The sequence below is a fragment of the Mercenaria mercenaria genome, chromosome 14, assembly GCF_021730395.1.
Source record: "Mercenaria mercenaria strain notata chromosome 14, MADL_Memer_1, whole genome shotgun sequence".
Lineage (NCBI taxonomy): Eukaryota > Metazoa > Mollusca > Bivalvia > Venerida > Veneridae > Mercenaria > Mercenaria mercenaria.
Window position 1 is genome coordinate 37,170,576 of NC_069374.1, and position 15,317 is coordinate 37,185,892.

General features: G+C 35.7%; 1 protein-coding gene across 1 annotated transcript in view; it reads right to left on the reverse strand.

Moving 5' to 3' along the window:
- Nucleotides 1–15,317, reverse strand: part of LOC123526777 (uncharacterized) — a 34,180-nt gene that overhangs the window by 422 nt on the left and 18,441 nt on the right. Inside the window, exons 15-26 of the mRNA XM_053522589.1 lie at nt 13,859–13,976; nt 9,127–9,304; nt 6,236–6,398; nt 5,783–5,896; nt 4,590–4,757; nt 4,139–4,326; nt 3,292–3,457; nt 2,778–2,889; nt 2,397–2,547; nt 1,614–1,758; nt 823–994; nt 116–288 (exon numbers count right to left, since the gene is read on the reverse strand). Of these exons, the coding sequence (XP_053378564.1) occupies nt 116–288; nt 823–994; nt 1,614–1,758; nt 2,397–2,547; nt 2,778–2,889; nt 3,292–3,457; nt 4,139–4,326; nt 4,590–4,757; nt 5,783–5,896; nt 6,236–6,398; nt 9,127–9,304; nt 13,859–13,976 (1,848 nt within the window). The remainder of the gene's footprint in view (nt 1–115; nt 289–822; nt 995–1,613; nt 1,759–2,396; nt 2,548–2,777; nt 2,890–3,291; nt 3,458–4,138; nt 4,327–4,589; nt 4,758–5,782; nt 5,897–6,235; nt 6,399–9,126; nt 9,305–13,858; nt 13,977–15,317) is intronic.

A 15,317-nucleotide genomic window follows, 5' to 3' on the forward strand; every position in this document is an offset into this window, starting at 1 on the left:
AATATCTGTCTCTCATAAAGCGCCATTTGATACTGCACTTACTAAACTACTAAAAGCACGAGTTAAATGTATTATTGAGAAGACTGATGTTTAACCATTGTCATACGGTACATACCGGCTAGGGCCGACTGGAAGCCAGCGTTGTAGTCACATGCGACTTCGTTTTTCACATAATCATCTCTTTTGTCGTCATAATTGTCCCATTGATCTGGGCCTCCTACCAAACCACCTTTCAGAATGTTTGGGTTGGCCTGGTCACCTTGTGCGCACCATCCTGGGGCACATGAGCTGCAAAAGTTACAAGACATATATATACACATGTATTATCAAACTACTAAAATGTGACTTAATTTTATTCACCTTTAGATAGATATATTTTACAAATACAGAAACTTATTTTAAGTTACACTATAGCTAACATTTTAATCCCGGGGTATTTTCGGTAAGCTCTGCTCTTGTTAGTCATAGTAAGGCCCCTAAAGCGTCAAAATAATCCGCAAGTGAGAAAATGACCCGATGTTGAGTGCTTGGTTGACTCCATTCAAATCCATATCCCAACAACCCTGCATGCCTGTGTCAAATGACCAGTGAATGAGAGGAAGATAGGATTTATTTCAATACAAATTACCAAGAATTTTGTATATGTAAATTTTGTAATTAATTCCGAGAAAAAAATATTAACTTTTTATGTTCCCTTTGCTTACGGATCCGCATATCTGAACAATTGCAGGTATCATTTGCCCCTTCAGTTTGCCGGTTTTGCTAATTGTATGCTTTGGCTTAATTACTCAAGTACGCTAATGGCTAAATTACAGCTCTTACCTTCCTCTATGGTGGGGCCGTTTAGGGTAGTTGCTACCAAAACCAATTTCATAGCTGATATGTAGTTTGTTGTCTCCGAGAAGGTAGTTAATTTGAGACATGGCCCACTTTTTGTAACCGTCAGGCTGAATACCATATTTGGCTGCCATTGTTGCAACAAAAGCGACATTTCCTGAAATGTAATTCATGGCGACGTATACAAACACTGTCTTCATAATCCTTTGACTACTCCGAACTATGGTGGCTGATTTAGGACATTTCGTTATGTCGCATTTGCGTGGACGCGGCCATGTAGCACATTTCGTTGGGTTGTCCTGGTGCACGCGCCTACGCGAGACAACGAAACATTTTTTTTCATCGGCACGACAACACGCCAAAACGATTTTTAATGGCGCCAAAATGAAATTTTTGTTGATGTCACACTCCAGCTCAAAATAAAATGTTTCGTTTGTCGCGCTCTATGTTTTGTTTTCTCACGATGTTAGTTTCGTTTTGCCGTATTGGTGCGAGTGCCAAAACGACACACACACCTTTCGAATTCAGTTAAGACCATTTTAGTGCGATGTAATTGTATTGATAATGCTTTACTCTCAAGTTATTTTATGAAATACAGTTCACGTTTTTTTTGTAGTATTTATTTTGATAATTCCATTTTAATCTTGTACTGACGCCATTTGCATACAAAGTTATTATTGAAATACATTGATGGTCACATGTGATTTCAACTAAATAAAATAAATGAATTCTGCACCTGCTATCATGGCAATTAGCTTATATGAATACAACCTTACCAGCATGTCTGTTTGGTCCCCACTGGTCACGCCATGCCAATCCAAAAGGTGTACTTTGAACATTGCCACCTGGTTTAAATGAGTTTACCAAACCCTCGATGTCTGTTTTGTATTTTCCGTCCTTTGTAATGCCATAGAGTAGTAACTACAAAAAATCAGCAAACCTTTAAAGGGACTTGTCTCCAGATATAGATGGATGACAAAATCAAATCTTTAAAAACAAATAGTAACAGCTATAAAACATAAAAAATAATATACCAGTGCCTGTATGTGTTAGTTTGTTTGTTTTGGGCTTACCGCCGTTTTTCAGTCTTATTTCAGTTACGTAACGGAGGTCAGTTAACCTAGCCAGCGTTTCCGAATTCTGTCAGTACTAACATGTTCTCTGCAGTAACAAGAATTTGAGATGGAGTGAGAATGATTTCACAATGCAGTTTATCAAATTGTAACGGAGAAGCTACGCCTCGCCCAGGGATCGAATTTATGACCCCGCGATCCGTAGATCCGCGCTCTCCCATATCGAGCTTAACAGATATACTTTATAACTTTGATATAAAACTGTAATATTCTTTCCGTTTATTTTATGTTTATGACCAACACAATAAGCTTTTTCTGTGTATTGTAGAGATTACACGAATGCATTTATAAGTAAATATACTTAGAAATTACCAAATATCTTCATAGAACTCATTTTACGTTTACTTTCAACTACTAACGTATGAAAGTACAAAATGTACTAAACTTTGAAACAAATAATATAAATCTGGAGCTCTCTATACTCACAGCAGCACCGACATTGGCGTCATTCCAATTGAAACTCCAGGCGGTACCGGCAGGATAAAATCCCTTGGCATCATTTAGGTAGGACTGGTCATTAGTGGCTTTATACAACCATGCTCCGGCCACAGCAAGTTCATCAGCCTCGCCTGTAGATCTTAAAAGAAGATGTTTAGTTTTAGGCTTTCATGTCAGCTTGATAACATTTTTATGTTTACAGAAAAAAGTATATAACACTAAGTTAGTTTTTCTAAAACTCACCGTCGAACAATTTCTTCTTCAATTTCGACAAGTCTGTTTTTTTATATTATAAATCGTACAGGTAGAGTTTCACCCCTAAAATTTAATATATATTTAGAGTAAACTTATAATGTATGAAATCTTTACCCATAGAAATCTTTTGCCTGTGTGACGCAGTCGGTGTACTTGCCTCTGTTGTTCTTAGCAAACGTGTACAAACTCTTTGACGCTCCAAGAAGTCTGTCAGCAAATCCGGTATCTGAAAGTAATTGAACATTTAATTGCAATATTTAGCTTGAAGAGTATAAAGTACCTTTCATATTACTCGCCCGTACTTTGGTCGTTTTTATAACAAACCCGAGCATTTTAAAATTTCAATAGCAGTCACATTAAGGTCCAAATTTGTATTGTTTTAGGTTCTTTAACATTCCGTTTTTTATATATACAGATATTTTACAATATTTTATTGTATATCGGAACTCATACTATATCTATAACATATCGCACCGTCAGCGCCTTGTGTGGATGACTGCATTGACATAAGAAGCAGATATTTATTCAGCGCTGAGGTGACGAATATCAACAATTAAACTAGAAACCATAAAAATTATCCTCTGTGTGACGAAACAAACTTTGTAAAACGAAAAAGGGAATAAATAACCTCCACACATGTCCTTGAACACGAGATATCCGGCCGCCATTGCAGCGGCAGTGTCTCCAGCTACGTCACTTCCGTGGCAAGAGGTGGTCACCTTGTACGCAGGACGTCCCATGTGCATATCTTCTGGTCGACCCCAGAACCCGTGATCAGCATAACCGTCGCCAACCTAAATATTGAAAGGAGATGGCCCCAAGTAATATTCCAATATCTTTCGGCCAAACGCTTTTGTATGTAACAAATTTATTGTTCGTTTGCTCGTATAAATGTGACATATGCGTATGTGTATGTATACAATAAATATGAACAAACTAAAAAGAAACAAGTGAAGCTAAACAAGAAGAAAAAAATATTATCCTGTTTTGCAGGAAAAATATAATAAGATCTCCGCAAAGCGCGACAATATTAACCCGACGTTTAAGACAGGTAGAGGAAGAAATAAAAAAAACAACAACAAAAAACAAAGAACGTATTTTGTGTGTATGTTGAGGAGGGGTGGGGTGGCAATCCATGGCGGTGGATTATGGTTTGTGGCTAGGGTTTGTGCGGCGGCACATCGTCTCAGCACCATCTACATTCAAAGTTTCAATTCACTAATTCGAATTTTCTCAGAGCAGACTACATTTGAGCTCAGTTTATGACTTTTATCTTTAACCTACCGTTCCGGTTCATGCACATCGTCTTATCGTTACCTATCTACATGTATATGTATTGAACTCACATCGATGACAGGATCGGTGACCTTTTAAAGAGCAAGCCTTTACTAAACCGTTTGCTTAAGAGAGATTGCCGACGTGTAAGATTTATCGTAAAGATTTCAGTTATGATCTGTATATGAAAGTTACCTTACCTGTACGTAAAGTGTTTGCTGGTTTGGAATCCAGCATTTCAGGAAATAATCCAGAGGTGTTCTGATCATATCGCATGCCATGTCCTTCTGTCCTGATGCTTCATACCCATCCCGGAACTCTAGCATACCGTACAGCAACACCCAGGTAGACCAGGACATTGGCAAATTGAATTTCACGTGGTCACCGGCTTTGAAATAAATGATATATTAGCAGATGATTGCCTCTACATTTGTTGTTGAAAACGCCACATTGCATGTAAGTAGATAGTCCACTTTCGGGAAATAAGAAGTTTCGCCTGTCATATTAGTTGTATAATGTGCGAATAAGGCGAGGTAGCATATAATGATATAGCGATTTATTAGAAGTATTTACAATTATATAGCCAAAATGTATGTTCAATGTATCCGTACTTGATTTGGTGTTCCAGACAAAAATGAATATCAGACTTACCATCATACCATCCCCCGCTAAGGTCATGGCCATCGGCACCGTCATTGACGGCGGAGTCCTGGCGCCACGGGATGGGGTTGTTTGACGGAAGTCTACCAGATCTTTGTGCATCGTAGAACAGGATAGACAACTTCAAGGCCTCGTTGTAATCATATTTCATTGGCGAACCTGTGTAGAGGGAATATAAAAATGATTTCGGATTTTGACTCTTAAAAATGTTTACGCAAACGAAGCTTTACTTGTGTCCAGAGCAAACAGTAAAAAAACTTGCGGCAAGTAAGGGACCGAGTATATAACGTTCTAATAGATAAAATTGTGGCTATTATATGTATGTGATGATCTATATGATGATGCCGTTGAACGGGTATAGTAACGCGCACCTGTTAAAATGTAAACAATGAAATTATTTGAAATTATATTGGATACATTAAAAAATGATGAATCACTTAATACAGCAAAAATATTCTTAAATGTGGGTATACATGTTAATTTACCCGTCGTATATGGCAAGCGTTTGATTTAACAGGCGTTTCCAAGCATGTCGCCATTTTACGATCACATTATTTTACATGCATGGAGGAAGGGATGTTTTTGACAGTGTATTCTCGGTCCTTGGTCATGACATGTACATGACTAGTTAAAACAGAACTTGAGCAGTACCATCCTTACTCTCTTTACCGGGAAACAAGACTTTGAGGACGAATGAGGAAGAGTCTGGGCTTAATGAATAGTGCTGCTAAGCACAAATCATTTAGAGACTATCCACTTTGACTCTTCAAACCAAGGTGTACAGCGTGTCCAGATAACATTATAGCGCCAAACAGCGACATAAGATATTCTCTCATCAGATACATATGTATCCTGTATGGAGCCAAGTTTCATCGTTCATTGATCCAAAAGGAGGCCTACAGAGCGGCTTGTCTACAGAAGGAATATGTGCAAAACAGAGGCTTTCTGCATTTTGCATCAGTAGTGCAAATCATGCCCACAGTTCATGTAAAATCTATGTTTATTTCAGTAAATAAAAATTGTATTTCGGTTATACTTCTCATTTTGGATGACACAGTCTCTTCCAAATACTAGAGGAAGAATCACCAACATTGCCTAGTAGTAGAACCTCAGACTTTCATCGAACGCTGCAAAATAACGACGATATTTTATTGCATATTTATAACATATTTTGAAAGATTTACCTCCCCCTGATGGAGTGCCTGGCGTGGCTGAGCCCCCACCCCCGGATGTTCCTCCTCCGGTGTTGGATCCACTACCTGATCCTGTGGAGCCGCCACCGCTTCCTGTAACGCCACCTAATCAAATATAATTCATTAAATAAGTTTATAACTAAGAAGTCAGATTAAAAAGGAACATATTTCAAAGAAAACTGTCATTTATAACTTTGACATAAAACTTTTCCATTTCCGGGTAAACTTGTGTACATTTTTGTATTACTCTATATACATCAAAAAGGTTGAACACATTTTATTATATCAAAATGACCCGAAACTCATTTTTTAACATTTATGCAATTTGCATTTATTTTTTTAAATGTTCTGAAGAATAGAATCAGTATAACAATCCGGTCGTGAAAATAGAATCACCGGAAAGTCTGCACCATCATTTAGTGTCACAAGATTTATGTTACATACCCTCTATGTAATACATTCCGTATGGTACAACGTCGCCATCTTGTCTTGCAACAAAATGGCATTTCAGTGTGGTGGAAGAATTCAGCTCTGAAAACTCTGGAAGGGCTCTCAGGATAAATTCTCGTCCTCCATTTGTTTGACTCTCCACTGTTAGTTTCCATACCTGACATTCAGGAAGTAAACATATCATATTGAAATTTACAGAATATATTCTCGTCCTCTATTTGTTTACTATCTACCGTTAGTTTCCATATCTGGCATTCAGTTCATAGGTAACTTAAATTAATATATACAAACTTTTGACATGTACATTTTGTGCCTGCCAAGAAGACTGAAGATATACCTGCGGTTATTGAATCTTTAAAAATTGATACCAAGATAAGCAAATGTCATTTGAGTGTTTTTTAAAAGCGTATTGACATTGCGCAAATGCCTTTGGCAGAGGTCAATGCTCTACAAAGTTCAGGCACACAATTTCATAAAGAGTCTAAAATGTACATGGGGTGCCCTTTAAGATAATGGAGTCCACTCAAATTATTTGTATATTAGAGTTCCGGTTAAGCAGGTGCTGAGATGAGGGGTTGGGGGTAGGAATGCCTAAGAGGTGTTGCATATTGCATTACCTCTTGTGAACAGGATTAAAAACTTAAAAATAATATAAGATTCTTTCACTGGTTGTAGGTGCAGATGGGAATATCCGGCCTCGAGGGTAACTGTTTAGGCGGTAACGAGGCTCCTACCGAGTTACCGCCTAAACAGTTACCCATGAGGAAGAATTGACCTCATGACCGATATTGCAGAAAATCGATATCAGGGGAGACAACAGCTATTTGGTATTGGTAACATATATTGGTAACAGGTGACCGATATTGCGATGTCGACATCTACTGCCTCCGGGTATTGTCACCTGGATGTTTATTTCAATATCAAGTGTAATAAAAGGGAAGGTTTTTCATAAGATAATTAAACAAGCTTCAATTATCACTGGAGTTACAAATTATGGAAAAGGGATTTTTCATTAGAAATAAAAGAAGTCATTTTTATCAAATGAATGTTTAATATGTAATTTTCTGAACCATAGCATTTTTAACATGTTATTTTATAATAATTCAATTTATTTTTATATCAATAGACCATATCTATCAGCAATAAAAACCATATTTTCATATGAAATTATTTTCATACAGTTTCTTATATAAGAAGAATGTATATTTTAACGAAAAACAATGTAACAAATCGGCTGAACATTGCTATCTGTGTATTTTACTTTTTTACGACAGTTTGCATTTGTGATCCAAGGGTCCATAGGAAAGCTATCTCTTTTAATGTCTAATTGACATAATTGGCATAATTGACACTTGATATTTAAATGTATATGAAATAAGGTGAGAAAAACAACATAAGAAGAAATGCGCATCTCTTTCTTTTTAGAACCGAAATATTAAAATGCAATATTTATCTTATATTGTTAATTTGTGATATTAACACAAAATGACTTACTCGCGAAGTAAAATTACATTAAATGATTAAATCATTACTTTAACCTTTTGATCACAATACCGCATGTTCACGCGGCTTACTATAATATCGTCTGCTTATGACGCTACAACAACAACTTCGCGCTGAAGTTGATTTTTCTTCGAAATTAGTGGAAATAAACCGTCTGAGAACGAATCAAATTTTTATTTCACAAAAACGAAATAAATATCATTCAAAAGATAAATTCAATGAGAGTAGGAAAGTTCTTGCACCTAAGCTTTCATATCAATGGTTTTATACAAAAAAATGCTTTGAAGAAACGCATGTATGAGATTTTTGCACATTTTATATGGAAACAAAGAAGGGAAAAAATGACGAAATGATGGCATCAAACTTCATGCGAAGAACGAATCAAAAATTAAGATAAAATTTAATAAAAAAAAACTTTGTGATGAATCAAATGTTGAACTTTGGTAATATGTTTGCACCTAAGGTTTCTTATTTTTAGTAATTTTATTATTAAGTAAAATGTGTACATGCCCTTCTTATTTCTATATAGAAAATCTGACTGCTATCGATTATTGGCCGGAGGAATATTCTTCGGATATTCCGGATATTCCCATCTGCACCTATAACCAGTGACAGAATCTTTTTCTTGCATACCGATATCAAGATAAAATAATGAAAATAAAATCAGTCGAAAGGCTTTCTTTTTAGAACTATTTCTTAGAGCAGTGTATTTAAACAAAGCGCGGGAAACCAACGTCCGTAAACAGGAAAGACGTCATGACGTTTCAAAACAAATAACAATGTTTAGTTCCGGTTTTGTTTTATCAGTTGCAGCGTAACGTTATGGATTTTTGATAAAATAACGTGATTTGAATCGAGAAATATACTATCAGGAACCAATAGGAACTGTCAAGGTATTGAATTTTTATTCCGTTTTTTAAATAAAATATGAATTACTACATAAATCTTCTACATATATGTAGTTCGTAGTACGTCATTTACAGCACGAGAGTCATCTTACACCCCGGGGTGTAAGATGGATTTTTCCAGCACCGGTAAAAATACCAGAAATCCCCGTCTGGTATGCAAGAAAGCATTTTCTTTTTATCTACTATCTGGCCTAAAAGCAAATAATCAATAGAGATATTATAGAAATACAAATCTTACTACAGTAAGTTACACTAAATTACGGTTTTATAAAAGGAAGGAAAAATGGAATAATTAGATGTTTTACCAGTATTATGAATATGGACCACAACAATAAACGACTTGTTTTATAAGAAATATAATTTTGTTGTACTTTCTGGTAGGCCAGATGATTTCAGCATTGCAATAAAAATATCTATTACAGTTACGTGGTTGGACATGATAAAGACGGTTTATATAGCAAGAGAATGTCTCACCTCCAATTTGTTTACAGGATGGTCAAAAACTAAGTGAGCTTTCCAGCCATGAGCCTCTCCTGTCGCTGTGAAGTCGCCCTCGAACCCACCATACCAATGATTAGTGATAGTGAGTGGGTTCATTCCGAGGGCACCGCCCACAAATATGATTGGTAATAGAAGCCACATGACCATATACCTGTAAAATCATTTTTGTTAAAAAAGGACCACAGGGCTTGGACAAATGGTGTATACAGAACACCGCACTACAGAGCAAATTTTATTATTTTTTGCGAGGATTTCATATGGAGGAATAATTTAACTAATCTTCAGCAAAAGAGATGTTGCGATCTTCTATTTGTACGGATTATATGCACGATGTCATTCTTTTTTTTCAATAAGCCTCCGTGTGATTCAACATTTAGAACACTCTAGTTTCTACACAATTTAACCGAACCCGTTCGGAATCCAGCTTGAAGTCTTAAAGTTAATAGATTAAATTCGTCTGACAAACTTCAGCAGATTTTCAAAATAACGTATAAATATGTACAAAACGAACGGGTGCTCGTACAGGTATGAAATCACCAAATTTAGATGCTGGGTATACTAATTGTACAAAACATGTATATGTAATGAAACGTTAATCCACCATAAAGAGGCAGCTACGGAGTTCCATAGTTACCAGAGAGAAGTGTAAAAATGAAATTTTGAATTATGCTTCTTTCGTTAGCTACATGTCTCATGTCCGTTTTGTCAAGACTGACCTGTCATAGACTACGTACACCGCACTGTTCAAAAGAACACGATTTTACTATTAGTCCAAGATGTATTTATTATTTCTTTGATCAGAATAACAAATAAAGCAGAATAACGGATGCAGAACGCAGATGTAAAAAAGATCGACGGATGACATGTCATATACAGTTAAAAGAATTATAAGGTACGAGGAATTGACAAGGTATGGCAAATTAAGGTCTAGAACTAATCAAGAACAATAAGTCAATATAGAGGATATTCAACAAATAGGTATAAGAAAATATAATTTCATTTATAAATGTAGAAGGTAGCATAATGAATATACAGTTTATTGGCTAAAAGGAAAAAAAAATAATGGCGGTTAAGGTAGTTCTGCACGTTTGATAAACCGGAAGTGATGGCGTAACGTCATTTATCCGGAAAACGTAGAATAAAGCCTGGATTTGGCGTACGGAAATGAAATTAATTTTATGATTTAATCGAAACCTGTGAGTAAATTTATTACAGCGGCACTTTTGCTATATTTCTAAAGTCAAAATATGATATTAAAACATATGACACGTTAAAAAAATCAAAACATGTCGTAGAATTAGCGTGAAATGTCCGGTTAACTTTAATCTTGGTCAAATATCTCAAAAATAAGCACACGTACCTATACATTTTATTTAACCAAATTATAGGCCATATCTTTATTTAGGACTGTGAGAAGTTTCATCAAAATCTACATTGTAGAAACATTTCTTTTCGCGAAAATGTTATGAAAGTTATAATTTTCCCATTGACTCCCATTATGAAATTTTGCGTGAGATCCAAATTTTTCAAATCAGTCTAGCAAAAAATCAGGCACACGACCCTATCTTTTTTATTTGCTGAATTTTCAAGGTATATTCTGAAGTTTTGAAAAATCAGAGTTTAATCAAATTCTACATTGTAGAAAAAATTTCGATCCAAACGTGCAGAACTACCTTAAATGTGACGAAGCGTAATATAATTTTGGCAGCGATTGTTCACATACTTTTTAAACTGTTAAAATTATTCAATAGAAGAAAGAGTTTTTGCGTTCGCTGACCGCGGAAATGTACAAAATAAAACGTAATTATATAAAAGTTCATACCTCTCGTCCAGCCGGCAGACTTTAAGTAAAGATCTCGTTTTCAAGATAAGGCATCTAAAGTAGTGTTAAGCAGTGCTCATGGTATTGATAACTAAGAGCCAGTTTTTGACATTCTTATCTTACGAGTTAGTAAATGACCCGATCTCCAATTTCGTTACATCGAACAGGAAGTTGCACATCTGCGGGTTAATTCAAGTACATATGCAATAAAAACCTTTCTGGAAACTAGGTTTTAAGGGATCAGACTTAAACACCAGCATCTGATAAGTTGCATTAGAGCATATTTTAGTCTGACCAACCAAACTCAGACTCACGAGGAAACCGCAGGACATTTTCTGATTTGCATTCGCGATGTAGGCATAATTATAACAAGAGGACCATGATGGTCCTGAATCGCTCACCTGTCCCCACATGACCCAGTTTTGAACTGAGTATGACGTCGTTTCTTTTTCTATTATTTGACACAGTGACCTAGTTTTTGAGCTCATGTGACCCAGTTTTGAACCTGACCTAGATATCATCAAGATAAAAATTCTGATCAATTTTCATGAAGATCCATTGAAAAATATGGCCTCTAGAGAGGTCACAAGGTTTTTATATTATTTGACCTACTGACCTAGTTATTGACGACACGTGACCCAGTTTCAAACTTGACCTAGATATCATCCAGGTGAACATTCTGACCAATTTTCATGAAGATCCATTCAAAAGTATGGCCTCTAGAGAGGTCACAAGGTTTTTCTATTTTTAGACCTACTGACCTAGTTTTTGACCACAGTTGACCCAGTTACAAACTTAACCTAGATATCACCAAGATGAACAATCTGACCAATTTTCATACAGATCCCATGAAAAATATGGCCTCTAGAGAGGTCACAAGGTTTTTGTATTATTTGACCTACTGACCTAGTTATTGATGGCATGTGACCCAGTTTTAAAACTGACCTAGATATCTTCAAGATGAACATTCTGACCAATTTTCATGAAGGCCTATTCAATAGTATGGCTTCTAGAGAGGTCACAAGGTTTTTCTATTTTTAGACCTACTGACCTAGTGTTTAACCGCAGTTGACCCAGTTTCAAACTTGACCTAGATATCATCAAGATAAACATTCAGACCAACTTTCATACAGATCCCATGAAAAATTTGGCCTCTAGAGAGGTCACAAGGTTTTTTATGTTATTTGATCTACTGACCTAGTTTTTGAGGGCACATAATCCCGTTTCAAATTTTACCTAGATATCATCAAGGTTAACATTCTGACCAATTTTCATGAAGATCCGTTGAAAAGTATGGCCTCTAGAGAGGTCACAAGGTTATTGTTTTTTTAGACCTACTGACCTAGTTTTGGACCGCACGTGACCAAGTTTCAAACTTGACCTAGATATCATCAAGATGAACATTCTGACCAACTTTCATATAGTTCCCATGAAAAATATGGCCTCTACAGAGGTCACAAGGTTTTTGTATTATTTGACCTTCTGACCTAGTTTTTGATGGCACATAACCCAGTTTCAAACTTTACTTAGGTATCATAAAGGTAAACATTCTGACCAATTTTCATGAAGATCCATTGAAAAATATGGCCTCTAGAGAAGTCACAAGGTTTTTCTATTTTTAGTCCTACTGACCTAGTTTTGGACCGCACGTGACCCAGTTTCGAACTTGATCTAGATATCTTCAAGTTGAACATTCTGTCTAATTTTCATAAAGATCCCATGAAAAATGTGACCTCTAGAGTGGTCACAAGCAAAAGTTTACGCACGGACGGACGCACGGACGACGGACGCTGCGCGATCACAAAAGCTCACCTTGTCACAAAGTGACATGTGAGCTAATAATGCGTCTATATTCCTACAGCAAAAAATTAATGTAGTCAAAGCAAGATGTTACGAACTAAAAACATGAAGTAATAAGAATGAACTTTTTACGCAACTAATGACACAACTATTGAAATTCAGAAACTTTGAAGAAAATCTTTTTTGTTTGTGATTTACTGTGCAGAGGATCGCATTCCCCATCAAACTGTAACTATATAACACGATATTGTCGTTTTTACAAAATGAAACGTTAGTACGATGTTGGTCATGTAGGTTTTACAATAACATGTACGTTTTATTATATTTATAGACGGTGCCCGCGGTATGGACAGACTGACCACTGGTAAGGTGGCTAAAAAGCGATTCCAATTTATTGAAATTGAACTCTTCCAAGACTAGGTGACGACCTTTTCAAAAATTATATTTTTAGGCCATCTCTTAGATAAACCTGATATGTAGTGCACGCCTTGTTGTTTGTAATTATATTTTAGATAAGGACGTGTCCGCTCATTTTTTTGGCATATCCTACGAAACTACGAAAGAACGTTATATTGTTAGGGGTAAGATAGCCTCAAAGGGAACTGTGCTGTTATGTCTGTTCGTTTCCATATTCCTTTCTTTTTGCATTCCATTCTGTCTCTGGCTTTTGCAAAATGACTGAGTAAAGGTTTTAAGGGCTTTGTATTTATATCTCTTGTATGTTTCTTCATGAATTATAATTCTTTCTTTCGAGAACTGGGATTACGTTGAACGTCAATTTTATTGTAGATTGTAAGTATTTGAGCCGTGCCATGAGAAAACCAACATAGTGGCTTTGCGACCAGCATGGGTCCAGACCAGCCTGCGCATCCGCGCAGTCTGGTCTGGATTCAGGCTGTTTGCTTTTAAAGCCTACTGCAATTAGAGAAACCGTTAGCGAACAGCATGGATCCTGACCAGACTACCTAACTCACTGCAAAGATTGTGTTAGAGAAGTAAGGTCAGTTTCATTTTTTTTGATGCTGAGACGCATGGTGCTTCTGGTGATTTTTCACGTTTTTGTATATTGGGGCATGATCGAACCCTTGATCTCCTGCACTCGAAGAGGATGCTTTACCACACAGGCGTCTTTTACTGACCGATCCAAGGTAGTGTTTATAAATGTTTGTTTTATCCTCGCTGTCTGTATGTTTTACTTTATCTATGTATTAGTATTTCTATTTTGATAATGTACACATCCATTCATACGTTTCTCTGTTGTTTTGTTTGTCTATGCATGAAACACTTGATATGTCTTTTTTGATAATGTACAAATCCATTTATACGTTTCTCTGTGGTTTTGTTTGTCTATGCACAAATATGTCTACTTTGATAATGTACACACCCATTCATACATTTCTCTGTGGTTTTGTTTGTCTATGCATTAATATGTTTATTTTGATAATGTACACATACATTCATACGTTCCTCTGTGGTTTTGTTTGTCTGTGCATTTATATGTCTATTTTAACAATATACACATCCATTCATACATTTCTCTGTGGTTTTGTTTTGTTTGTCTTTGCATTAATATGTCTCTTTTAATAAAGTACAAATTCATTCATACGTTTCTCTGTGGTTTTGTTTGTCTATGCACAAATATGTCTACTTTGATAATGTACACATCCATTCATACATTTTCTCTGTGGTCTTGTTTGTCTTTGCATTAAAATGTCTATTTTAATAATGTACAAATCCATTCATACGTTTCTCTGTGGTTTTGTTTGTCTATGCACAAATATGTCTACTTTGATAATGTACACATCCATTCATACATTTTCCCTGTGGTTTTGTTTGTCTTTGCATTAATATGTCTACTTTAATAATGTACACATCCATTCATACGTTTCTCTGTGGTTTTGTTTGTCTATGCATTAATTTGTCTACTTTGATAATGTACACATCCATTCATACATTTTCTCTGTGGTTTTGTTTGTCTTTGCATTAAAATGTCTATTTTAATAATGTACAAATCCATTTATACGTTTCTCTGTGGTTTTGTTTGTCTATGCAAAAATATGTCTACTTTAATAATGTACACATCCATTCATACATTTTCCCTGTGGTTTTGTTTGTCTTTGCATTAATATGTCTACTTTAATAATGTACACATCCATTCATACGTTTCTCTGTGGTTTTGTTTGTCTATGCATTAATTTGTCTACTTTAATAATGTACAAATCCATTCATACATTTCTCTGTGGTTTTGTTTGTCTATGCACAAATATGTCTACTTTAATAATGTACACATCCATTCATACATTTCTCTGTGGTTTTGTTTGTCTATGCATTAATATGTCTATTATAATAATGTACAAATCCATTTATACGTTTCTCTGTGGTTTTGTTTGTCTATGCACAAATATGTCTACTTTGATAATGTACACATCCATTCATACATTTTCTCTCTGGTTTTGTTTGTCTTTGCATTAATATGTCTATTTTAATAATGTACAAATCCATTTATACGTTTCTCTGTGGTTTTGCTTGTCTATGCACAAAT